The 27,171-nt window shown below is 38.1% G+C and overlaps 1 protein-coding gene across 5 annotated transcripts; it reads left to right on the forward strand.

Moving 5' to 3' along the window:
- Positions 1-816: 816 nt before the first annotated feature.
- CHEK1 (checkpoint kinase 1) lies at positions 817-26,569 on the forward strand. Of its 5 annotated transcripts, none has more exons than XM_004280722.3 (13): positions 817-946; positions 1,712-1,796; positions 3,364-3,587; positions 4,782-4,846; positions 4,939-5,008; positions 8,796-8,984; positions 9,646-9,750; positions 12,375-12,470; positions 16,658-16,766; positions 16,952-17,129; positions 17,841-17,972; positions 24,361-24,462; positions 25,690-26,569. In XM_004280722.3, exons 2-13 carry the CDS (start codon positions 1,732-1,734, stop codon positions 25,783-25,785), a joined length of 1,431 nt encoding a protein of 476 aa, XP_004280770.3. In that variant the 5' UTR covers positions 817-946; positions 1,712-1,731; the 3' UTR covers positions 25,786-26,569. The 5 variants fall into 5 exon arrangements, with proteins under 5 accessions (XP_004280770.3, XP_033263336.1, XP_033263337.1 ...); XM_033407445.1 differs by lacking the exon at positions 817-946 and adding an exon at positions 953-1,174; XM_033407446.2 differs by lacking the exon at positions 817-946 and adding an exon at positions 1,287-1,446.
- Positions 26,570-27,171: the final 602 nt, after the last annotated feature.

Raw genomic sequence — 27,171 nt, forward strand, 5'->3', positions numbered from 1 at the left:
TTGAGTTCCCAGTCTAGTTTACTGTTGAGAGGGAGTATCTATTTCAGTTTTTCCACATTGTTTTCTCTAGCCAGTCCCTTTTTCAGAATTTACTTTCGCACCTAAACTGGTTATTCTGCTTTTAAAATTTGCATTGTAAAATGCAGCGTTTTTGCTTCTACCTGCCCGTTTCTTACACATTAAAGAGAGAGCAGGTAGAACTAAGCTACGCAGTTGCACTTCCTTCAAAAAGGTTGAGTGGAGGTATTGTTTTGGTGCCTGTTCGGACGAGACATGGTTAAAACTGGTTATCCTGACATTACCTCCAGCTACAGAAGAGTAGCTTTCTTCATCCCGATGCCTTCCCACCCCCCATTACAGTGCAGCCAGCATTTGATGCTTCTCGCTCCTATCACAAAGTTCCTTTCATTCTAAACAGGATCAATGCTCAACAGCTGTCCCTGGCTTCTCGGCTCCAGTTTTATCTGGGCCGCGCTTTAAAGTTACAGAGACAGCACTTACGGAGTGTGATCCTCGCTACCCTGCCAGGCAGCGGGGCGAGATGCTCGGGGGTCCGGGGCGGCGGTAGCTAGCCCCGCAGTGGTGCTCTCCCCGGGAGCGCGGGGACGGGCGGCCGGCCAGCCGGCCGGCCGAGGTCACACGCCGGGTCCCACTTCGCGTTTGGGCCCGGGGGTCATTCACACCGATGCACTCGGCAGTTCTTAAACCTCTTCAGCCAGGATCTCCTCCTGGTTTGAAAGTAACCCGGCCCCGGCCAGCGTGAGCCTGCGGGGAATGCAGGCGCCAGGCCCTGGCCGGCCCAATCTGCAGAGCAGCCGGCCCAGGAACGCGCGCCTCCTTGCTTTCCGGCAAGGGAGCGTGCGTTTGCGACAATGTGACGCCAGCAAGTTTTGGCGGGAAAAGCCCCGCATTTGGATTCCTGTGGTGGCGGGCAAAGGACGGCCTGGTGAGGAAGGGCGGCCGGTAGAGGGGGAAAAGTTCCTGGAGCCGGAGTTCGGGGGCTACATGATTTAGGAGGGGCACAGCGAGAGAAAGTTCTCAGCGCCGAGCCTAGAGGATCGGAGAGACTCCTGCGGAGGGGCGGTTTCGGAGGGTGGAGGAGTGGGGTGCCAGGCGGACCCCGTTGTACAGGGACTGGAGAGAAGACTTCCTCTGCAGGCCGAGAGCACCCGAGGTTTGGGCCCCAGCCGTCCGCGTGTCACCCAGCCCTTCCTTCCGCTTCTTGGGGCATTTTGGCTCCGCCCCGAGCTCCTCCTGGCCTTGGGGACGGGGCGTGGGTGGGAACTGGGAGTGAGCGGGTCGGGAGGAGCGGCTGCGGTCCTCGTAGCGATTATTTCCTCCTCTGCTAGCCCACATCCCCTTACTCTAGCCCGACGCTTCACCTCTCACCCCCTTCCCCAGTCCCCCACCGTAAAGCACTGGTCCCCCAACTCCTCCGCGCCACTGGTACGTTTCCTCGGCCGCCTGGAAGGCGGCGTTTCAGCCTTCGCTTTGCGTGGGAACGGGGCTTGTGAGTTACCAACGAAATGCCAGAGTTTAGAATACTTGCTTGTGCTTTAAAGACTTGGGTAAAATATGGATGAGGTGTAAGGGGAAACCAGGAGCTGTGATTCACCTTGAAGAATCACGGCAAGAGGCGGAGCCCAGCGGCTTTACAGATGATTGAAGCGTGTCCTCAGCCACCGTCTTTTCTGGGTTCCTGCTTTTACAGCCGCGGGACTTAGTGGAGTCATGGCAGTGCCCTTTGTGGAAGACTGGGACTTGGTGCAAACCCTGGGAGAAGGTGCCTATGGAGAGTGAGTTTGAGTCCTTTTACCCCGACTTCACACTTGCTTTAGTTTTCTGTTGTCTCCTTTGAGTACAAGTTGGTTATTTTGGAGAACAGATCTTTGCATTTGAAATCTAAAACTTTGGGGAACTGAAGCTACACAATCTTTTGTAAGGGTTATTTTTTTTCCTTCCTTTTAAAAACAAAACAAAAACATTCTCTTCCTAAAGAGCTAGAGGAGACTTCTGAAGTCAGTTTCTCCTCCCACATACTCCTTCCTGGGGTTCAAACATAGTGGTTAAATGAGCAAATGAACAGACTCTGGAGTCACGTTGCTGGTCATTGTTTTGTGTTCTTAGGCAGGCTTCTTAATGTCCTTGTGTGCCTCTGTAAAATGGCATATCCCACAAGTACTTAGAACAGTTACTGTAGACACATATAGTATCGGATTAATAAATGCTAGGTAATGTTATTACAATTAAATGAATAGAGCAAGAATGAAATCTTGCCGTTTGGGACATCATGGATGGACCTAGAGGGTATTATGCTAAGTTTAAATAAGTCAGACAGAGAAAGACAAACACTGCGTGATTTCACTTAATAGGGTGAATCTAAAAAACTAAACAAATGAACAAACGACAAAGAGAAACAGAGTTAGATACAGAGAACAAACAGGTAGTTGCCAGAGGGGAGGATGGAGCTGGGGAGGAGAGAAATACCTGTGGTACAAACTTCCAGTTGCAAAATAAATGAGTCTCCGGTATGAAATGTACAGTGTGGGGAGTATAGTCAAGAACTATGTAATATCTTTGTAAGGTGACATACCCTAACTAGACTTATCGTGGTCATTTTGAAATGTATAGAAATATCGAGTCACTATGTTGTAACAGGAACTAACATAGTGTTGTAGGTCAATTATGCTTCAAAAACAAACAAACAAACTCATAGAAAAAGAGATCAGATTTGTGGTTACCAGAAGCAGGGTGTAGGGGAGGGGAAGTTGGATGAAGGCGGTCCAAAGGTACAAACTTCCAGTTAAAAGATAAATAAGTACTAAGGATGTAATGTACAACATGATAAATATAATTATCACTGCTGTATGTTATATATGAAAGTTAAAAGAGTCAATACTAAGTTCTCATCACAAGGGAAAATATGTATTTTTTCGATTTTTAAAATTTTGTATCTATATGAAATGATGGTTGTTCACTAAACTTGTGATAATCGTTTCAGTGCTTTATGTCAACTATAGCTCAGTAAAAGTGGAAGAAAAACAAGTTAAGTGAATAGAGCATGTGTATATGTGATGTGGCCTAGAATTGCTATTATCCCATTTTAGTTTATTAAGAATTTATTAAATGACTTGGATGTACAGCATAATGACTTCTTTGGAACACTAGCTATCATACTTCACATTTCAGAAAGGAGTAGTATCTGTTGAGAACATGGCATAAACCATTCCCATGGTTTCTCCCAGGTGGAGAAACTAATAAAGGTAAAATAGTTTTGGATGAGTTATGTTTAGCCTTTTGAAGTTTTAAAAGAAATATAATTCAAATGTCTGGAATATTATAACTCTTCCTTTTTCTTTTTAGAGTTCAACTTGCTGTGAATAGAAGAACTGAAGAAGCAGTTGCAGTGAAGATTGTGGACATGAAGCGTGCCATAGACTGTCCAGAAAATATTAAGAAAGAGATTTGTATCAATAAAATGTTAAATCATGAGAATGTAGTGAAATTCTATGGTCACAGGAGAGAAGGCAATATCCAGTATCTATTTCTGGAGTACTGTAGTGGGGGAGAACTTTTTGATAGAATAGGTATGGAAAAGATTGAAGATAATTCTTATGCTAAATAAGTTTTTAAATTTGTTTTTTAATCTTGGGACTGCTGCTTCTTCATTGTCCATTCAGACTTGCTTATGCAGTAGTGAATTGGAGTAAATTTTCTTGTTTTTGCAACTTATGTAAACACTGGATACATATGTAGACTCATCAAAGAAACTTTTTTCCCAAGTTGTATAAGTGATTTGGGGTGGGATTGCTATTATGTAGAGTTTAAGAATGGTAAACTGTGGTCTTATGGTGAAGAATCATAAGTGTGATGTATGCATATGCAGAAAAAGTTTTTTTTCTTTGTAGACATTCTAGTCTCATGAAATCATTGCATACATTTACAAATCCAAAATAATAGCAAGTTGTTACATAAGTGAAATTGAGAATTTTCTATGATTGCTTTATATATATTAAGTAAAATCTGTGCTTGCTGCTTAAATTTTCTGTGTAGATTCAAAGTCTTGATATTAAAGAACAGTAAGAGGTACATAAAATATATTCTGTGGATCTAAATTTATTATTTAGAGCTATTGTATTAGCAGTTAAAAAGTGATTATTAGAATCTTCAGTATCTATCTCAGAAAAGTTGAGAATAAAAGAAATCAAAAGTTAATGAGGGAGATAAAAATATAAAAAGATAACTGACAATAGAACCTTTCTTAATAAAACTGTATTTCCTGAAGTAACTTCACAGGAATTCATGGTTTTGTAGTAGTGCGAGAAATTATATGAAGTTTAAATTTGTTGTTAAGTATTTAGTGAAATCAACTTAGATTTGTGTAGGCTTCCACTTCGGCAATTACATTTCAGGAGTGGAAAAAATATTGGCATAGGATTTAGAAGAAATTAGGGGAGAATTTGAAAGATACCAAATAAATCATGGTTAGTATAAGTAGGGGCTTTCAAGGTATGGCTTGCATTCTTGATTTGGGTGATAGTTTGTTATTTCTCTGTACTTTTCCTGTGATGTTAATTTATTTTTGCCACTTAACACATGGGGAAATGTGAGTTATTAAGTACTATATGTACTAGTGGACTCCAGAATCTTTTCATTGTTAGCATTAGATTCTCTTTGCTAAAGTACAATCACAAATGTTTAACTTTCGAATTAGGAGACTGTGTGGTTGATGACTGATTATATTTACCTGGTGAACTAACTTTCGTAACTAATTCTTATAGAGCCAGACATAGGCATGCCTGAACAAGATGCTCAGAGGTTCTTCCATCAACTCATGGCAGGGGTGGTAGGTACAGTTGTCTCTAACTTTTACTTAAAATTAGTCTTAGTGAAGTAAGTTACCCTATTCTGGTATGCTTTCCTCTGCTTCTCTTTTAGGTTTATCTGCATGGTATTGGAATAACTCACAGGGATATTAAGCCAGAAAATCTCCTATTGGATGAAAGGGGTAAGTTTAGCATTTTGTTGCTGCTACCTAATCATTTTAGTACAGCCATACAAAGGCAGGATCAAGGCTTTCCATTACCGAAATTTCAGGGCAAAAAATATGAAATTGAAATACCCTGGACCTTAGCCTTGACGTATTTGTTCTTTTTAATTTATGACTTGGATAAAGATGCAGGGCTTTTAGTTATATTTTATGGATGTCATAAAAACTGAGAGGGATGGATAGTGTTAGTGTTAGCTTATAGAATCAGGATCGAAAAGGTGACAAATATCCACTGCATATGAGGCAGTGATTTTTGTCTGTTTTGTTTAATGTGTTAGAATAGTGCCTGGCAAATAGTAGGTTTTCAACAATGTTTATTAGATGAATGAATTTAGCAGACCAGAGAGGTGGGTCAGATTTAACACATACTGGATCCGTTACTCAATTCAGTATTTGGATTGAAAAAAAACTAACGAAATAAGTACAGTTTAATGGCATGTCTTTGGCAGCAAAGAAGGTTTAAAAAGACTTACTAGGCAGCAGACTTCATATTAGTCACCCATGTAATTTGATCATTGGAAAATTAAGGTGATAAGGTGAGAATGAGGAAGGCAGCAGTCCAGCACTTCTCTGGAAGGCCATGGCGGGAATAATAGGTGCTTGGGACAGTACTGTGAAAGGCATGCAGACTACCGAAGTACTTTTATAGGTGAGTGACCAGAATGCTGAAAGGGCTAGAAACTATGTAAAATAAGGCATAATTGAGGAACTCAAGGGAAATTTGCTAATTGTTAAATACAGTTCTTCACAGTATGTGGGTGAAAACTATGTGGAGGCAATTTGGATTAGTACAAAGATGACCCTCATTAATGGATCTGCCCCAGAACTTAATAGGTTGCTTTGTTGTAGGTTTTTTTTTTTTTAATTTAATTAATTTATTTTTGGCTGCGTTGGGTCTCCATTGCTGAGCATGGGCTTTCTCTGGTTGCGGCGAGCAGGGACTACTCTTCGTTGTGGTGTACGGGCTTCTCATTGCGGTGGCTTCTCTTGTTGCGGAGCATGGGCTCTAGGCACGTGGGGTTCAGTAGTTGTGGCACGTGGGCTCAGCAGTTGTGGCTCATGGGCTCTAGAGCTCAGGTTTAGTAATTGTGGCGCACGGGCTTAGTTGCTCTGCAGCATGTGGGATCTTCCCGGACCAGGGATCAAACCCATGTCCTCTGCATTGGCGGGCGGATTCTTGATCACTGCGCCACCAGGGAAGTCCCTGTAGTAGGTTTTTAACAGGAGATTCAAACACTGGATTATTAATTATCAGGGATATTGTAAAGGGAATTTAAACATTGCTTGGCTGGTTGGACCAAAGTAATTTTCACATCTTGTCCAACCCTGAGGTTTAGTGTTTCTGGCATTATCGTGCCCCATCATAAGTACCAGTGTATGTTCTTATCAGCCGCCTTCTACCTCTTTCTGAACTCTATAATTGACCTTCATACAAGGGGATAAATTAAACCAGCTTATATAAATAATGGAGATGTGAGTATGTAATATCTGGAATGTGAAAACTTTGTTCCCAAACTAAAAATACTGTTTTCTCTTTATAAAGATAAAAGTAATCATGAAATAAGATCAAAAGTATAAAAAAGAAAGTAAAAAATCACCAGAAATTCACCAGTCAGTTATAACCAGTGTTAATATTTTGGTTAATATCTTTTAGGTAGCTTTTTATTAACCCATCTACTAACCTAGCTACCTAAGACCCTTCTTTGATTATTTAGCCTTCTGCAAGTTGTTCCATAAAGTATGTAGCAAAATTGTAGATATTCAAAAAATTTGGTGTATTGGGAAAAGGAACTGTAGAATGGTCTGTTGATGAATCCCAAGAAATGAGAGCACAAGCTGGGAGACTTCCCTCTGCTTCTATTTTTCATTCTATGTCCGTTACTTTTTGAATACTAATAGCTTTGATGGTATTATAATCAATTCTTCCCATTCCTCATATACAAATTAAGTCCTTTTTTTATTAAATAGGTTTCAAGCTACATAAAATCTTCTAGAAAGGAAGGATTGCAGTTAGGAAAGGGAAGGATTTATAGGAGGTTTCAAAGAAAATAGAGTGTACTTAAACTAGGTGTTAGGTGAGTGGATGTTGATTATAATGATTTTTCATATCTTGCATATTATATAAATAATCTTTTGTTTCTATTCAATAATAATATTTTTTAAAAAAGAAATACAACATTATCAATATAGTTGAAGTCCTCCTCTGTATTCCTTCCAAATGTGTGCCCCTTTCTTTTTCTCAGAAGTAACCACACTCCTCAATTTAAAATTTATTATATACAGTTCTCTAAGTATTATGTCACAGACATAGTGAAACTACAGACTCTAAGGAATACTGTGGTCATCCATTAGTATTTTCAGTGATTATTGCTTATAGGTAACTTGGAACTCTTAATCTCAGTCATTTGTCAAGATTGTGTCATATATAGCTGTTAAAAGGATAATTACAGTAGCCACCTCCCAAGTCATAGAAGTAAACATCAGTGGCTTACATATTACATTGGGTGGATGTAACTGATTTTTAAAGAATCAGTCCCCTGTTTTGGAACATTTAAGTTGTTTCTAGCTTTAAAAAAATATAAGGTGATGATGACTATTCTATAAATTAATGCACAGGCCAATATAAAAATTAGGTCATGTTACAATGAAGATTTATTATGGCACTTGCCGTTTTTTCCATTTATACCTGATTCCATGTCAGTACATGTAGATATACCTTGTGTTTTTTTGTTTGTTTTTTGTTACCTACATAATCTCATTGTACATGTGTACTATAAGATTTAATCATTTCTTTATTGATGGACATTTAGGTTATTTACAAACAGTATTGTTATGGTATGGATATCCTTATGTTTGTGAATTTGTGGAAGTATTTTTGTGGGTATAGTCCTAGAAGTGGGAATTCCTAGTTCAAAGAGCAGGAGTATTTCAAATTTTGGCATCTTTTGCCAGATTGCTTTCTAAAAAAGTTTTACCAGTTGATACCTAAGAATAGGGGAGTCTCCCCTATCTCTGAAGACTAGGTTAGATTCCCTTTCTGTAAGATCTTGTAATGTTCTATATTTTCATAACCTCGACAGCAGTTGTTATTGTTAGTCTTCAGTAATTTATCTACCTACATGGCTAGCACAGTGTCACTCAGTTACGGTAGATATTCACTAAGTGTAGTTAAGGTGAAAGTTCTGCCGATAGCTTGTGTGTGCTGAAGACGGGAAGTTAGAGTGGAAATTTGCTCTTCTGGTTTGTTTTCTGTACAGAGTTCGTCCTCCTTTTCTAAACTTAGCCACCTTGACAAGAAGTTCTGGTGGTTTGTGGGTCTTTAGTTTTGGTCCAGCCAGCTGGGTTTGTCCACTGCTGGAAAAGTTGTGCCTAGTATGTTATTGATGTCTCCCTCCTGCCCTCTGCACAACCCGATGAGGGCATGGCTCTCTTTTCAGTGTTTAAGTCTGGAGTGCTCTTTTCTAGAAGGCCCTTTTGACTCCAGGATCTTTCTTTAATCTGGTCCATACTGTTTGTGTATTGACAATATTTGTCTTAAGTTAATAGAAGCCATGAGGCCTTTTTCTAGTTTTAACTATATGATAATGTCTTTAATTTCTTCTTTTTTAAAATTTCTTTTTGGTCATAACACCAGTGGTTTTCCAATACAACTCAACTCCTTTAAGTATATCTTTTTTTTTTTTTTTAAGTATATCTATTTACAAAACATTTTTATCCAGCGCCATCCTCTTTTCCTTTGGTTTAGATAACCTCAAAATCTCTGACTTTGGTTTGGCAACAGTGTTTCGGCATAATAATCGAGAGCGTTTATTGAACAAGATGTGTGGTACTTTACCGTATGTTGCTCCAGAACTTCTAAAGAGAAAAGAATTTCATGCAGAACCAGTTGATGTTTGGTCCTGTGGAATAGTACTTACTGCAATGTTGGCTGGAGGTAAGAGCTTTTTATTTATTTATTTTTCTGCGTAATTTTTTTTTCATCTTTATTGGAGTATTATAATTGCTTTGCAATGTTGTGTATGTTTCTGCTGTACAACAAAGTGAATCAGCTATATGTATCCATATATCCCCATATCCTCTCCCTCTTGAGCCTTTCTCCCACCCTCCCTATCCCACCGCTCTAGGTCGTCACAAAGCTGATCTCCCTGTGCTGTGCAGCAGCTTTGAGTTTTTTAATCATGATAAAATTCCTGTCCTTAGGAAAGCCAGGTTTCTTATACCAAAATAAATGAAATGAATCAAGGGGATCCATATTTATGTGATAGTATTTTAATATTAACTTATTTATAACTAATTTGGAACTTTTAATCCCAAAGGTTTTTAAAAATGAAGTATGTATAGCTATTAAATGAAATATCACAGTAGCTCTCTCTTTTAAAATTCATGTGAATACTTTTGGAAGAGAGTAAGGCAGGAAGTGGACTATCTATCTTAGAAGTGCCTCTAAAATTTCTTAGAGTTGGCATTCTTAGTTTGGAAACCATATTAAATTAATTTGGAGGAAACTTTTACTGGATTTGTGTCATTGATTATTTTCCCTTAAAATTGTATAATTATTTGAACACTCAGAAAACTGGGACTTGTTTCTTTTTCAGAATTGCCGTGGGACCAGCCTAGTGATAGTTGTCAGGAATATTGTGATTGGAAAGAAAAAAAAACATACCTCAACCCTTGGAAAAAAATCGATTCTGCTCCTCTAGGTAACTGGGTTATTTTGATGTAAAGTACTGATTTCTTGGGTAATGAAGCCTAGTGCTATTTGAATTTTTTTCTTACATTTTTTTTCTTTTTAACTTTTAAATCATTATGTAAATAATCCATGATCTTTACAGATGAAGTAGAAGAATAATAAATTAAAAAATTGTAAAATCCAACCCTATAATCCCAGCACTCAGGAAGAGCTTCTTTATTATTTTTTTTTAACATCTTTATTGGAGTATAATTGCTTTACAATGGTGCGTTAGTTTCTGCTTTATAACAAAGTGAATCAGTTATACATATACATATGTTCCCATATCTCTTCCCTCTTGCGTCTCCCTCCCTCCCATGGAATAGCTTCTTTTAATGTTTTGATATGTGCTTCTATATTTTGTAGTAAAAACTATGTGTTTGTTATATATGTATATTATTTATAAGTATGTGTGTTTTCACAAAAAATGACATCCCACTATACATGTTATTTTGTAACCAGTATTTTTTTGTGTGTTAATGCTTTGTGAACATTTTTTCATGACTATAATTGTAGGTCTACATCACTGTTTTTAAAGACTGTGATGGTATTCTGCTATATGGACATGGCTTACTATACTTATCCAGTTCACCTTTTTAGAGATTCAGGATTTTTTCTAATTTTTCACTGCTGTGAAAGAGATATGATGATCATCCAAATAACTTAATCTTTGCACATACCTTTAAATTATTTAATTAAAGTAAAACCCCAGAAGTGGAATTGCAGGGTCAAAGATGTATACAGTTTTTAATTATTATTATTTACTTTGCCAAATTGTTTTCCGGAAAGTTTGTACCATTTCATCACAGTCTAACTAGTTTACATTTAAACTTTTTTTTTTTGGCCATGCTGTGCGGGATGAAGGATCTTAGTTCCCTGACCAGGGATGGAACCCGTGCCCCCTGCAGTGGAAGAGTGCGGAGTCTTAACCACTGGACTGCCAAGGAAGTCCCTTAAACTTTTTTTTTTTTTGACTAATCTAATAGGCCTACATATAAGAACTGTATTCTGTTTTTTTTTTTTTTGCGGTACGTGGGCCTCTCACTGTTGTGGCCTCTCCCGTTGTGGAGCACAGGCTCCGGACGCGCAGGCTCAGCGGCCATGGCTCACGGGCCCAGCCGCTCCGCGGCATGTGGGATCTTCCCAGACCGGGGCACGAACCTGTGTCCCCTGCATCGGCAGGCGGACTCTCAACCACTGCGCCACCAGGGAAGCCCCTCTGTTTTTTATTTTTATTTTAAATTTAGTACCAATGAAGTTGTATATTCATTGTATATTTATTAGCTTTTAGTCTGTTTTTGTGAACGTGTCTAGTTTGCTCATTTTTGGTAGGAGGTTTTCTTTTTACTTTATATGAGGTTTTTGAAAAACATATTAATGTCATTAGATCTTTGCATTCGTTACAAATATTTTTGACAATTTGTCATGTATTTTTATTTTGTTTATGCTATTTTGACATGCAGAAGTTTTATATATATTTTTTAAACTTAACTTTTTTTTTAAAAGTAGTTATTTATTTATTTACTTACTTATTTAGGCTGCACTGGGTCTTAGTTGCGGCATGTGGGCTTCTTAGTTGCAGCATGTGAACTCTTAGTTGTGGCATGCATGCGGATCTCGTTCCCTGACCGGGGATCAAACCTGGGTTCCCTGTGTTGGAGCATGGAGTCTTACCCACAGGACCACGAGGGAAGTCCCCAGAAGTTTTATATTTTTATTTATTTGAATCTAGTACCTGTCCTTTGTGGTTTCTGACTATATCATCATGTTTCTACCCTCAGCATTAGAAAAAAGTTACCTATGTTTTCATTTATGTTTTTAAGGCTTTATTTTTTTCATTTAAATCTTCAGTCCATTAGAAAATTATTTTGGTGTTGGGAGATGAATGAATTCTTTATCAATACAATTAAGGTACCTTAGGATGATGGTTGCTTTTATTACTGTCTCTTAAAAAGTTATTGGAGGGACTCCCCTGGTGGTCCAGTGGCTAAGACTCTGTGCTTACAATGCAGGGGGCCTGGGTTCGATCGCTGGTCAGGGAACTAGATCCCACATGCATGCTGCAACTAAGAGTTCACATGCCGCAACTAAAGATCCCGCATGCAGCAGTGAAGATCCCGTGTGCAGCAGCAAAGATCCCATGTGTCGCAACTAAGACCCAGCGCAGCCAAATAAATAAATATTTTTTAAAAAGTTATTGGAAAGTAAATTTCCCTTGTAAAATTGTGTGAACGAGGACTTAATATGACATATTGGAACAGTGAAGTTTGGTATTGAAAATGGATAAAAGGGGTTTTTTTTTTGCTATCGTTGTATAAATATCAAGTGAAGAGAAACATTTCCACCTAGCTCTTGTTCTATTTATTTGCAAACAACTGAGAGTCAGCTCTGGGAAGAATATTCAGAGATATAGACAGTAGCAAAGAATGCATGAAATTAAAGCAAAAATTCAGTAGCTTTATTCTTTCTCTTCCCCAGAAATAATATTTGGACATAAGGAAAGCAATAGAGGATGTGTGTTCTACACCACAAGCTGTAGGCTTTTCTAATCTATTTGAGTCTTTTATAAATGTTGTTTTAATGTTTTGTTTTCAGCTCTGCTGCATAAAATCCTAGTTGAGAATCCATCAGTAAGGATTACCATCCCAGACATCAAAAAAGATAGATGGTACAACAAACCACTCAAGAAAGGTAATATATCCTTAAAATACAAGTATTTTTTTTTCTGTGAAAAAAAGGTACTTGTAAAGTCAGTATAAGTCAACAACACAAAAGAGCTGTGGTCTCTGTCCTCATGAAGATTATAATGTCTAGTACAAAAACCAGAAATAGAAAAAATAATTTTAAGCTCATTAATAATTATAAAGTGGAAAGTCAGGGTACTACAGCTAAGAATTTGACCAAGTCTTAAGTGACAAAGAACACTTATCTTGCTGAGGAAATCACGTTAAATCTAAGATTTGAAGATTAAAGGGGAGCTAGCCAGAAGAGTAGTAGCAAGATGAGTGGCAGATTCTGAACGTGGCAGCGGCATCTGGGATGTCTTGGAGGTTAGAAAGTGGTGCATTTGAGGAACTGGAGAGAAGGCCAGTATGGCATGGACCATGTCTGGCTTGTTCATCATTGCATCACCTGTGCTTAGCATAGTGTGTGGTCCATCACAGGCATTCAGTAAATGTTTGCTGAGAAAGTAAGTGAATGGAGAAGGGGAGAGAGAGAGAGAGAGGTTTGAGATGAGGTTGGAAAAGTAGATAGCAACCAAACCGTGGAAGACCTTGTAAGCCACGTTAAAGATCTTGGGCTTTAACCGAAGGCTGTTGGGAAAACCTTTTGAGAGACTTTAAGCAAGGAAATGACATGCTTATGTGTTTGGTTTTGAAAGATCTTTCTAGCTACTTTTTTTCACTGTTTTTGATCCTAGATGTGAGAAGATGGTAGGCTGGACTAGGTTAGTGATAGTGGGATTGGAAAGAAGAAGTTGATTCCAGAGAAATTTAAGAACTAGAGTTGATAATACTGATGATTGTTTATATGTGGAAAATGAAGGAGAGTGAGGAGTCAAAGTATGTCTCCTTTCTGGTTTGAACAGCTGTGTAAATGGTGAAACCATTTACTTGGATGTAACTCAAAAGGAAAAACAGATTTGCAGGGAAATTTTATTCGATTTTGGACATTTTATTTGAATTTGAGAAGTTAAGTAAAACTGTCTCATAGGAGTGTGTGTGTGTGCATGTGCTTGTGTGCATGCATGTGTGTAACTCAGGAAACAGGGCTAAGCTGGAGATGTCGATTTAGGTGCTTTCTGTAAATAGATGGTGATTTAAACTGTGGTAGTAAATTAAATTGAGTATATGAAATTTTAAGGAATGCCAGTGTTTAAGTGATGGGCAGAGGCCAGAGAAAAGTAGCCAGAGAGATGGGACATCAGAAGAATGTGGAGTAAATCTGTCCTGTGGATTCCATGATACAGCAGTTATTCATGATCTTGGCAGGAACAGTTTTGGTGGAGAGTTAAGAATAAACTCTAGGGCCTCTCTGGTGGCGCAGTGGTTGAGAGTCCGCCTGCCAATTCAGGGGACACGGGTTCGTGCCCCGGTCTGGGAAGATGCCACGCGCGTCCAGAGCCTGTGCTCCGCAATGGGAGAGGCCACAACAGTGAGAGGCCCGCGAACCGCAAAAAAAAAAAAAAAAAGAATAAACTCTATTGTACAGGGATTCTAGTGTAAAAGAGAGTTAAGCAGAGTGTAGACAGCTCAGTAAAGAAGTTTGGCTGAGAGAGAACAATAGCTAGAGATGAATGAGGAATTTTTAACTCTTCCCTGAATGTTTCTTTAACCTTTCACCTCATTCTAATTGAAATCCAGCTCTCCCCTGAGGACATTGCTTCTTCTCAGGACATTGCTTCTTCTCAGGTGGTAGGTGTTTTCTTTCCTGCACCCTCATACCCTTGATCTGGGAGTGGAGCAGGCATCCTCCTTGTTCTTTCTTCATATTCCTCTGCCCGTCATTTTGAATCCTATTATCAGACTCCACCACCCACTATTCCCTCGTAATAATCACCTTCTGAACCTCAAATTAAAATTCCTGCCACATTGTCACTCTCTCCAACACAGCTCTTAACGTAATTTTTGTCATGGTTCTTGGTAATTTAAATATTCATTCAGATGGTCCTTCCACTGTCATCACCTCACATTTCCTTGACTTTCTCTCCTCTAGCGATCTTGTCTTCAAGCATCCTGCTTGGACCACCAGTATATTTTTTTCTGGTTTCCCCTCTCTAGTACCCTGACTCCAGCAACACTTTGATCCCACCTGGACTTGCAGTCCATCAATTCTACTACCTTTTCACTATCTTTTATCTGCCCTCTTCTCGGTCCCAAGTTCCATCCTCACTATTTTAAATCCCAAGGTTAGTCACTGTAATGACTTCTTTACATTTATCTTCAACTTCCTTGCCCATTCTCACTTTAAAAAAAAAATTATTTATTTTATTGACTTATTTTTGGCTGTGTTGGGTCTTTGTTTGCTGCGCACGGGCTTTCTCTAGTTGCAGCGAGTGGAGGCTACTCTTCATTGAGGTGTGCAGGCTTCTCATTGCGGTGGCTTCTCTTGTTGCGGAGCATGGGCTCTAGGCACATGGGCTTCAGGAGTTGTGGTACGTGGGCTCAGCAGTTGTGGCTCGCGGGCTCTAGAGCACAGGTTCAATAGTTGTGGTGCACGGGCTTAGTTGCTTTGCGGCATGTGGGATCTTCCCAGACCAGGGCTTGAACCCGTGTCCCCTGCATTGGCAGATGGATTCTTAACCACTGTGCCACCAGGGAAGTCCATTGCCCATTCTCTCTTCATCATACTTACTGAGAAAGTCTACTCATACTTACTGAGCAAGTCTACTTAACCTAAGTTTAATCCTGTTTTGTACCTACTCTACACTTATACCTCCACAGCTGATTGCAGCTGGAGAAAAATATGCAGCACTGTCTGCTTTAAATTCAAGATCACTGATCTCAAGTGGGCCCTTAATCCTTCCAGGCAATCATAATGCATTTCCCCACTTCTTTCACAACGCTACTCTCCTAAATCACATTTTTATACCTTTCATTTTCTCTTCAACTTCTCCATCCTCACTCTCAGTTGGTGACAATACTTCCTATTTCGCTGGGAAACAGAAGCAATAACAAAGGAATCCCCACAAACTCCTACCACCATCTCTACCCACCTGATTAACTGCCTCTGTGCTCGAATACTCTGCTTTCTCCCTTTGCTCTGGCTAAATTGCTCCAGATATAAACCAGCCCTTTCTCTTGAGCACTAGATGCAGTTCTCTTTTGCTTATTCAGTCTGCTTCATTATTAACTCTTCCCTCTTTACTGGATCTTTCTTATCAGCATAACAACATGCCATTTCTCCCATCTTACTGCCTGATAACATAGTAGGCTTAATAAAATATTTGAATGAATGGATTAATAAATAAAAAGGTTGGTTAAACTTAAGCGTGTTTAAATGGTTTGGGGGTAGATCCAGTTGAGAGGAAGAGGCTCAAAGTCTAAGAGAGAGGGAATAAAAGAGCATCAAGGTCCCTGAGGAGAAAGGAGGGTATGGGCTCAACTACAAGTAGAGGGATGGACATTTGATGGGAGGATGGAAGGGGAGAGGATGGGTAGGAATGCAAGTAAGTTAGCAGATTTGGTAGTGGCAAGTTGAGGGAGTTTCCAGTGACTTTATTTTCTTTGTGAAATGGGAGATAGTATCATATGCTAAGTAATGAGGTCCTGGAGGGTGGTCTTGGTTAATCTGACAGGAGTATAGAAGTTTTGAAAGAATCATTGTGGAAAAGGAGAGGAAACTGACTAGAGAAACGTAGGACTAACTGTCCAGGTTGAGGATCCAGCTGAGGGTAGTAGCCATGAATTTATAGTAGCATCATATTCTATATAATGATTATTTTAGGTAAAGCTTTTCTAGAGGAGCAAAGAAGATTGGGTAGAGCAGATTCATAATGTTCATTGTCATCATCACAAATTATTTTTTATTTTAAAAATTTTTGATGCCTTAGCTGGGTCTCTCAGTCTTCATCGAACATTATTCTGTTACTATAAATGGTACCATTAAAATTATGGCCTGCACTTGGAACATACTTAGAGGTCAGGATTTATGAAATGTGTAGTTTATACAATTTGGCAAGTGAGTCCTACTAAGTTCCTAACGACCACGTTTCTCATAAAATCATGTAGGAAGAGCCACTATTTGTCGTATAAGTATTTTGTGTTAAATAAATGAATTTAGATATGGTTTTACTTCTTCAAGTTGTCAGCTGGGTTAATTAAAAAATATCTGCATAGAAAACTTGAAAGCGTTTGTATTTATGTTTTCTTTTTTAGGGGCAAAGAGGCCCCGAGTCACTTCAGGTGGTGTACCAGAGTCTCCTGGCGGATTCTCTAAGCATATTCAGTCGAATTTGGACTTCTCTCCAGTAAACAGTGCTTCTAGGTAAGACTGATTAATAAAAAATCAAGTAGTTGTTGGATATAATAGTCCCCATGAAAAATAATACAAGTATATATTGTTTTCTTATGATGAATATGTTTTTCAGTGTGAGAATGGTAATGTGATATAAGAAAGGCCTGATGAATTTTATTTAAAGATATACTTTTCTCCATATCTTAATGCTGCAGTGAAGAAAATGTGAAGTACTCCACTTCTCAGCCAGAACCACGGACAGGTCTTTCCTTATGGGACACCAGCCCTTCATACATTGATAAACTGGTACAAGGGATCAGTTTTTCCCAGCCCACATGTCCTGATCATATGCTTCTGAACAGTCAGTTGCTCGGCACCCCAGGATCCTCACAGGTAAAGTTTTTCAAATAAATAATGGCAGCCCTTTATTTTTTATTGTCTTTTTTTTTTTTTTTTTAAAGAAGATGTTGGGGGTAGGAGTTTATTAATTAATTAATTTATTTTTGTTGTGTTGGGTCTTCGTTTCTGTGCGAGGGCTTTCTCTAGTTGTGGCGAGCGGGGGCCACGCTTCATCGCGGTGCGCGGGCCTCTCACTGTCGCGGCCTCTCTTGTTGCGGAGCACGGGCTCCAGACGCGCAGGCTCAGTGGCCATGGCTCACGGGCCTAGTTGCTCCGCGGCATGTGGGATCCTCCCAGACCAGGGCTCGAACCCGTGTCCCCTGCATTAGCAGGCAGATTCTCAACCACTGCGCCACCAGGGAAGCCCTATTTTTTATTGTCTTAAAGTCTTTTTTTTTCTTTTAATATATAAATCTAAGAAATATAATATTAAAACTTGATACAGATTTTTTTGTTTTTTGTTTGTTTTTTTGGCCACATCATGGCACATGGGATCTTAGTTCCCTGACCAGGGATAAAACCCATGCCCCCTGCAGTGGAAGCGCAGGGTCCTAACCACTGGACCAGCAGGGAATTCCTAGGGAAGACTCTGATGTATAAGAATCTTAAGTCAGAGAAAAAAATTTTCAGACCAAATAGCTATGATATGACTGCTTTTGTGATAAATCTGATGATTTATTCAGCTTTCCTCTGTTTGACATGTAGAACCCCTGGCAGCGCCTGGTCAAAAGAATGACACGATTTTTTACCAAATTGGATGCTGACAAATCTTACCAATGCCTGAAAGAGACTTGTGAGAAATTGGGCTATCAGTGGAAGAAAAGTTGTATGAATCAGGTATGTTTCATTGATTTTCGTTATATTTTTTTCCTGAAGAAAAATTTAAATATTTGAATAAAAAACTATCATTGTCAGTATATTTTAAAAATATAATTAGTTTAATTTGAAAAAGAAACAGTTAAAACTGAAGAAATTTAAGTAAAATGTTCTTTATCTTAAGAAATAATATTTCTTAAAAGACTTCTTTAAGGTTATTAAAGACACTAAGAGACTCAAGTCATTTTCTTTAAAACTATGTACTATACTTAAATTGTAACAGTTAACAATCAACTCCCTTCTATGAAAGATGGATCCATGAACAATCCCATATTTTCTCCATCTCCCTGCTCCCATCTACCAATTTTTGTTGTTTATGTTATTGTAGCATTTTTATAACATTGACATTCTAACCTGTCTTTAGGCTTTTCACAAATCTTAATATCATGAAAAACAAAAAGAGGAATATTTTGTGTTAAAGGAGACCAAAGAGGCCTGATAAATAATGCAATGCATGATATTTCACTAGATTGTGGATTTAAAGAAAAAAAGCTATAAAGGATGTTATTGGAACAGTTGGGGAAATTTGAATATGGGTTTTATATTAGATAATGTTTTTGAATCAGTGTCAGATTTTTGGTGTGATGATAATATTGTGGTTTGTAGGAGAATGTCTTTGCAGGAGGCACATAGTGAAGTGTGTGCCGTTGATAACTTAGTTTAAAAGCTAAAAAAAAAAGACAATCACATAAGAAAAGTAAACATGCTATCTAGGTTGATAAGACCAATAAAGGGTTTGTGGTTATTTATTGCACAATTCTTCCAGTTTTTCTGTAGATTTGTAAGCTTTCAAAATTAAAAGTTAGGGAAAAATATGATTGTGCAGAAATCTGAGGCCAGCCTGATTTTCCTCTCATTTGTATAGATAATACACTCTTTTTTTTTTAGGTAGATTTATTGAGATAAAACTCATATGCTATAAAAATTATCACTTTAACCATTTTAAAGGGTACAATTTAGTAGTTTTAAGTATATTCACAAGATTATGCAACTATCACCATTTAAATCTAGAACCTTCCACTGCCCCCCAAATGAACTCCATACCAATTGGCAGTCATTCCTCATACCTTCCTCCCTGGCAACCACTAATATACTTTCTGTGAACTGCCTATTCTGGACATTTCATATAAATGGAATTGTATAGTATGTGACCCTTTGTGTTTGTCTTCTTTTACTTAACATAATATTTTCAAGGTTAATTCATGTTGTACCATTTATTAATACTTTATTCCTTTCAATGGGTGAATGATAGTCCATCGTGTGGATAGACTACATTTTGTTTATCCATTTATCCATTGATGGACATCTGGGATGTATCTACTTTTTGGCTACACTTTTCTCCTTTGTTAATAAGGTATATTACATTAATTGATTTTTTGGGTTTTTTTGTTTTTTTTTTTGGTACGCGGGCCTCTCACTGTTGTGGGCTCTCCCACTGTGGAGCACAGGTCCTGGACGCACAGGCTCAGGGACCATGGCTCACGGGCCCAGCCGCTCCGCAGCATGTGGGATCTTCCCGGACTGGGGCACGAACCCGTGTCCCCTGCATCGGCAGGCGGACTCTCAACCACTGTGCCACCAGGGAAGCCCTGATTTTTGTATTTTGAGCCATCTTGCATTCCTGAGATAAATCCCACTTGATCGTGGTGCATAATTCTTTTAGTGTGTTCGATAGATTCAGTTTGCTAGTATTTGTTGAAAATTTTTTTTGTGTTCATAAAGGATTTGATCTGTAGTTTTCTTGTGATGTCTGGCTTTGGTATCAGGGTAATACTGACCTCGTAGCACAAGTTAGGAAGTATTCCCTTCTCTTCTATTTTTTGAAGAGTTTAAGAAGGCTTGATATTAATTCTTCAAAAGTTTGGTAGAATTCCCAGTGAAGCTATCTGGTCCTGGGCTTTCCTTTGTTGGAAATTTTTTGATTGCTGACTCAATGTCTTCACTTGTTATAGATCTATTTCCTCTTGAGTCATTTGTGGGAGTTTGTGTGTTTCTAGGAGTTTGTCCATTTCATCTTGGTTATCCAATTTGTTGGCATACCATTTTTTGTAGTATTATAGTCCTTTTAGATTCTGTAAAGTTTGTAGTAACATCCTTTTATTCCTGATTTTAGTAATTTGAATCTTTTTTTTTCTTTTTTTTTTGGTTAGTCTGCTAAAGGTTTGCCAATTTATCTCTCTCTTCTCCTTACTGTTTATCATTTCCTTCTTTTGGATTTACCTTGCTCTTTTTTTTTTCCTAGTTTTTAAGGTGGAAGGCTAAGTTGTTGATTGGATATCATTCTTTTTTAGTGTAAGTTCTTATAGGTATAAATGTATGTCTGGGCACTGCTTTTGCTGCTTCCCATAAGTTTTGATATTTTGAGTTTTCAGTTTTTTTCATATCAAAGTATTTTCTAATTTCCCTTGTGATTTCCTTTTTGATTATTTAGGTATGCTGTTTCATTTCCACATATTTGTGAATTTTTCAAAATCCTTTCTGTTGTTGGTTTCTGATTGCATTCCATTGTGGTCAGAGAAGATATTTAGTATTATTTTAATTATCTAAAATTTATTGAGACTTGTTTTGTTGCCTAACATATGGTCTATACTGGAGAATGTTCCAGGTGTGATTGAGAAGAATGTAGATTCTGTTGTTGGGTGAGGTGTTCTAGGCATATTTGTTAGGTCTAGTTGCATTATAGTGTTGTTCATGTCTTTTATTTCTTTGTTTTTCTTTTTTTTTTAATTTATTTTTTAAATTAATTTCTTTTTGGCTGTGTTGGGTCTTCGTTGCTGTGCGCAGGCTTTCCCCAGCTGTGGCGAGTGGGGGCTACTCTTTGTTGAGGTGCACAGGATTCTCATTGTGGTGGCTTCTCTTTTGTGGAGCACGGGGTCTAGGCATGTGGGCTTCAGTAGTTGTGGCATGCGAGTTCAGTAGTTGTGGCTCACAGGCTCTAGAGCGCAGGTTTAGTAGTTGTGGCGCATGGGCTTAGTTGCTCCGTGGCATGTGGGATCTTCCCAGACCAGGGCTTGAACCCATGTCCCCTGCATTGGCAGGCAGATTCTTAACCACCACACCACCAGGAAAGCCCTATTTCTTTGTTTATCTTTGTCTAATTTTTGTATCCATTATTGAGGGTGGAATGTTGTACTCTCCAGCTGTTATTGCTGAATTCTATTTCTTACTTTAACTCTGTTAGTTTTTGCCTCATAAATTTTGGAGTTTGGATTCTAGATAAATATATGATTATAATTGCTATATCTTCTTGATCATCTTAACATTATATAATGTCCTTATTTGTCTCTTGCAAAAATTTTTGTTAGTCTTTTGTTTGATGTTAGTATACCACTTTAGTTCTGTTTTGATTATAGTTTGCATTGTGTACCCAACAACATGGATTTATAATTATTGCTTTATGTGTCTGTCTTTTTAAATCAGGTAGGGAAAAAATAGATGTTACAAACAACAAAATTGATTATTATTGTCATTTGTATTTATCTATGTAAATTACCTTTACCAATATTATTTCTCCATGTGGATTTGAGTTGCTATCTAGCATTCTTTCATTTCAGCCTGAAGGACTTCCGTTACTCTTTCTTTTTTTTTTTTTTTTTTTGCGGTACGCGGGCCTCTCACTGTTGTGGCCTCTCCCGTTGCGGAGCCCCGGCTCCTGACGCGTAGCCTTAGCAGCCATGGCTCACAGGCCTAGCCGCTCCACAGCATGTGGGATCTTCCCAGACTGGGGCACGAACCCATGTCCCCTGCATCGGCAGGTGGACTCTCAACCACTGAGCCACCAGGGAAGCCCCTACCTACTCTTTCTTTTTTGGGCAGGTCTGGTAGTTTTAAACTCTATCAAATTTTAATTATGAATGTCTTCATTTCTTCATTTATGATGGATAGTTTTGCCAGATATGGACTTCTTGACAGTTTTTTCCTTTTAGCTCTTTGTGTCATTCCACTGCCTTCTGGCTTCCGTGGTTTCTGATGAGAAATCAGCTGTTAATATTATTGAGGATCTCTGCGCGTGATGTGTCACTTTCTCTTGCTGCTTTCAAGATTCTCTCATCACTGTCTTTCAACAGTTTGAATATGATGTATCTTGGTGTGGATCTCTTTCATTTTATCCTAGTTGAAGTTCATTCAGCTTCCTGGATGGGATTGTTTTTCATCAAATTTGGGAAGTTTTTGGCCATTATTTTTTCAAATCTTCATTCTGCCCCATTCTCTCCTCTCTCTCTGGGACTCACATTGTGCATATTCTGATACACTTGATGATGTCCCACAGGTCTCTTAGACGCTGTTCATTTTTCTTCATTCTTCTTTCTGTTCTTTAGGAACATTCTCTACTGACTTCTTTTTTCCTGTGTGGGGGCCATATTTTCTCATTTTTCTGTATGCTTTATCCTTTTTTATTGAAAACTGGACATTTTGAATATTATAATGTGACAACCCTGGAAATAGATTTTCCCCTCTTCCCAGGGTTTGTTATCATTGACAATTGATGTAGTTTTTGATTGTTTAGTGACATTTCTGATCAAATATTATAGTGTCTGTCTTCTTTGTTGTGTGTGATCTCTGAAATCTTTGTTCTGTTAGCTCAATGGTCAGGTAATGATTAAACATTAAATTCCTGGAACCAAAAGCTAGTTTTTGCAGAGGGGTTCTATGTGCGTATTGGGGCATGCCGTCAATACCCAGCCAGGCAGTTTACAGCTCTGCGTTAGCCTTCACTTCCTGCTTGTGTGGTGCCTCATGGTCAGCCAGAGGCAGAGCTTAGAGCCTTCTCAGACCTTTCTTGAGCATGTACAGTGCCCTGGGCATAAGTATAGGCTTTACAGTCCCAGGAATATGTGAGAGATTTTCAGAACTCTTATCCCTCAAAAACATCTCACTCCTAAACCTTTCCTTTCAGCCTTTTTAGGTAATCTGTTTGTCCCAACTGTTCTGCATTACCCCAGTAAGCAAGGGTTAAAGCATTTGCCTGTAGGTACTTTTGACAGATGCTCCCCAGGTGGCAACTTTAACACAAGTCCTGTGTAGTTAGGCAGGCAAAATAAAGACAAGTGTGTTGAGCAGGTCTTCCAGGAAGGTAGAACAGCTTAAGACAGTTTATGAATGAGGTTTATTCTTGCATTTGTACCTGGACCTGGAATGTGGATGGTTATTTTCAAGGCTACTACTGAGCTGAGGAGTGGGAGTTGGGAATAACGTGGTTACAACGTGAGAAAGCTCGTCTGTTTTGTATGAGTGCCCCTGTGTTGCTGCAAGCTTTTCGTTAGTTTTCAGTGTTCTGAAAAAGTTGATTCTGACAGTTTTTGCCAGATTTTTCATTGCTTTTGTGGAGTTAATGGGCTTTTGAATTTTCCTAATCTCCCATTTTTACCAACATTACTCCTCAATTAATTCTTTCTGCCTGAATCTTTGGAAAATTTTCTTTGTCTTTGAAGTTTAATAACCTACTTCAGATGTGCTGAGTGTCTTGTGTTTTCCCAGAACATAATGTTGTTGCACCGTTGTGGTACACCTGTGTTTCTTTAATAGTCATTTCTTGAGGTGAGAATTATTAAAAATGTTGTTGTAATTTGTGCTGGGCTCAACTAGGCAAACCTGCTGATCTTGCTTGGGCTCATTCATCCAGCTGGAGTTGACGGCTTTTCTGTGGTCCAGGCCAGCCTCATCCACATTTGGGGTCTTGGTGCTGGCTGTTGGCCTGGCCTTTCTTTCCATGTCACTCTTCTAGCCTGAGCTTCTAAAACACTGAAAGTGGAAGTTGAAAGGCCTCTTAAGACCTTCACCATCTTCTGATTGCCACTATAGCTTTTTAGCCACAAATCTGGCCTCTCTTTTTCTTTATGTTTTAATAATCTTGTTTTTCCTCTCAGTCTGCTTTTATTCTCTCTCTCTCTCTCTTTCTTTTTTTTTTTCATTTTTTGGCCATGCTGCATGGCACATGGTATCTTAGTTCCCCGACCAGGGAACAAACCCACACCCCCTGCATTGGAAGCATGGAGTTTTAACCACTGGACCACCAGGGAAGTCCCTCGTTTTTATTCTCTTCAATTGTTTCCTCTTTTGGTTGTATTTTGGTAAAATACTAAATTTATTTTGTTGCTAAGAGTTCACATAGACTCAATCCCCGATAACAGAGCTGCGTCCTGTTTACAGGTCGGTCTGGTTGGACACATACATACCCATTGGGAGAGGAAAGTCCTAGAAGGAGTGGGATTTTCAGCTGGCACAGCTCCTGTTATAAAAGCGTCTCTCAAATTTTTATCCCAGTAGTATCACTGAACTAAGATTATAGTTTTTATTTAGAGTATTTTCTGCCCACACATCTGGTTTGACCTTATTTTCATTGTCTTAGGTTACTGTATCAACAACTGATAGAAGAAACAATAAACTCATTTTCAAAGTGAATTTGGTAGAAATGGATGAGAAGATCTTGGTCGACTTCCGGCTTTCTAAGGTATGTAGAATAGAACACTTTTTAAAAGAAAAAACTTTGTTTTGCTATTTTTAAAGAAGTATTACATGTTCATTTTAGAAATTTTAAAAACACAAAAAAGTATAAAGAAGATAAGAATCAACTTTAATTTTGTCATCCAAAGAGAATACAGATTTATTTTTGATATTGTATTACAATAACCTTACTATTACTTATAATATATCCTCTATGGAATTACTCTTCTGTGTAGATTTTTTTTTAATGGCATTATATTTATAAATATATGGTAACTGGTTTTTTAAATTTAATATTATGAACATTTGTTCTTGTCATTAGCTATTCTAAAACAGTTTTTTCAAATGACATTTTCCTTATTATAAAAGTTTTTGTTTTTTGTAGAATGTGTAAATAAATAACAAATAAAAAAATAAAAATAGTCCTAAATTATTTTTGTCCTTAAAATAATTACCCTTAATATTTTGTAGCATTCTAAGCTTTTTCTTATTGAATTTGTATTTAATATTTTTTCATAAAAATTATGATTTGTCCAAATGTTTGTACATTATAATTAATGAACCTTTATCTGTTTGTTACAAGCTACTCTATGATTAATACTCATATACATGGAGTTTTGTTCACATTTCTGATTCTTTCTTTAGAAATTATTGGTTCTGAGGTTACAGTTTTAAAGCCCTTGACAAATAAGACCAAAAGAGCATATTCTCTCTTTACCGAAAGATTGTATGTGGCTCTAAATGAGGTTGGAGGAGTTGGTCACATTCTTTACGTTGGAGATTTGCTGCAGTGCTATTGTCCAGATGCTTGGTATGGAATTAAATTAAGATCCTAGTGTAGAGAAACCCTTCTCATAACTGAATCACTGGCTCTGTTGTGGCAGGACTTAAAGCATAGTTGTGTAGCTTATTTATTTAGTTTATAAACACCTATGAAAAACAATGACATAGGTACAGAGATACCAACCCTTGAAATGGACAGGATGCCATTGTTTCTGCTCTCTGGGCCCAGGGTGGTGGGAGCAGTGATGGGCCCAAAGTCAAGTCAGAATTATTTAGGTAGCCATTTCTTCTACCAAGATATTTTGTATTCATAAGAGGACCGGAAGATAACTGTATCTGGACATATCCATGGATGTTTGTCTCTACTTACCCCTAAAGAAAGTTTGATTTTATGGCATAGTCTCTTTTTCTTGTTTTTTTGACATTAGTTTTGGTATTATTCCTAATATAGGGTGATGGATTGGAATTCAAGAGACACTTCCTGAAGATTAAAGGGAAGCTGAGTGATGTTGTGAGCAGCCAGAAGGTTTGGCTTCCTGCTACATGATAGATCCACTGGCTCTGGGATTCCTGGTGAATATAGTGCTGCTATGTGGACATTATTCTTCCTAGAGAAGATTATCCTGTTCTGCAAACTGCAAACAGTAGTCCCTGAAGAGTTGTCTTCCCTCTAGCCAAACAGTTTCCAATTCTTTTTGTATGTTCTTCATACAAATAATACCTATATCTTAATTGTAAGTAAAACTTTGGGGAAGGGATAGATAGAATTCACTAGATATTTCTTCATCTGCATTTAGTGTCTGAATTTGAGACCCACCTGGTGGAAACCAAGCTCTGGGGATACATGAGCTTACCAGCTTTTATACCAACATAATGAAAAATGATACTCTTGTTCCATTTTTACCAAAACATTAGGTTTCATCCAAAAAGTACATATTTCCTCCACTTTGGCTTGATTACATGGATGAATTAGTAAAAACAACCTTGTGATTTTGGGACAGTAGATTTATCTGTCTGTGAAGTGAAGCCAGCTTCAAAAAATATATCCCCAAGATTTATATTATATTTTTAAAAGGGCCTGACCAGGTGTGTAAACCTGTTTTTGAATTATAATTATTAATTAAAATTGCAAGTAGATATGTTTTTTCTGGTGTAGGTAATAATATATATGATTGGTCTTTCAAGTAGAAGTTGAGCATAACCTCTAGTGCTTAACTACCTTTACTCAAAATTACTGTTGCACATTTTAAATATTTTTCTATATTATTTTCTACTTTCACAGCTATATTTTAATTCTTTATTACAGAAATAAATTCTATTTTGAAAATGAATAGCTAACTCTGTGAACTTATTGGTGACTAAGCTTCTAGGTGATAAGGCATGAAAGAAGGCGCAGGGGATGTAAGGAAGCTATAATGGACATAGATCTGATTCCTGGCTTTTTTTTACCTATTAGTTTTAGTAAGACCTTGTTCTTTCAATGAAATTTATATTAATTTTTGAATGTTAGATTGGGACCCAGTATTCTCTTTTCTTGGTAATTTATAAAACTTAATCAATTATCTTAGTCTGAAGCCAAGAACAGGGAATTCCCTGGTGGTCCAGTGGTTAGGACTCCACACTTCCACTGCAGGGGACACGGGTTTGAGCCCTGGTCAGGGAACTAGGATCCCACATGCCGTGTGATGTGGCAAAAAAAAAAAAAAAAAGGAAGCCAAGGACATGAAATTTTATAGAGTTTATCATATATAGTATATCCTGGTAAATGGTATTACTGCAGTATACCCATAGGAGGAATACGATTGAACTTATAGGTGGCTCCTAAGAATTGAGCCAGTACATTCTCAAATATGAAAGAAATTTTGTTCCTGAGAATTGTCAGCCAGCCATTAGTAACTCAAAAACAAAGTTGTCTCTGACCTATCCCCTGAGC

This window comes from Orcinus orca, chromosome 8 (genome assembly GCF_937001465.1).
Source record: "Orcinus orca chromosome 8, mOrcOrc1.1, whole genome shotgun sequence".
NCBI lineage: Eukaryota > Metazoa > Chordata > Mammalia > Artiodactyla > Delphinidae > Orcinus > Orcinus orca.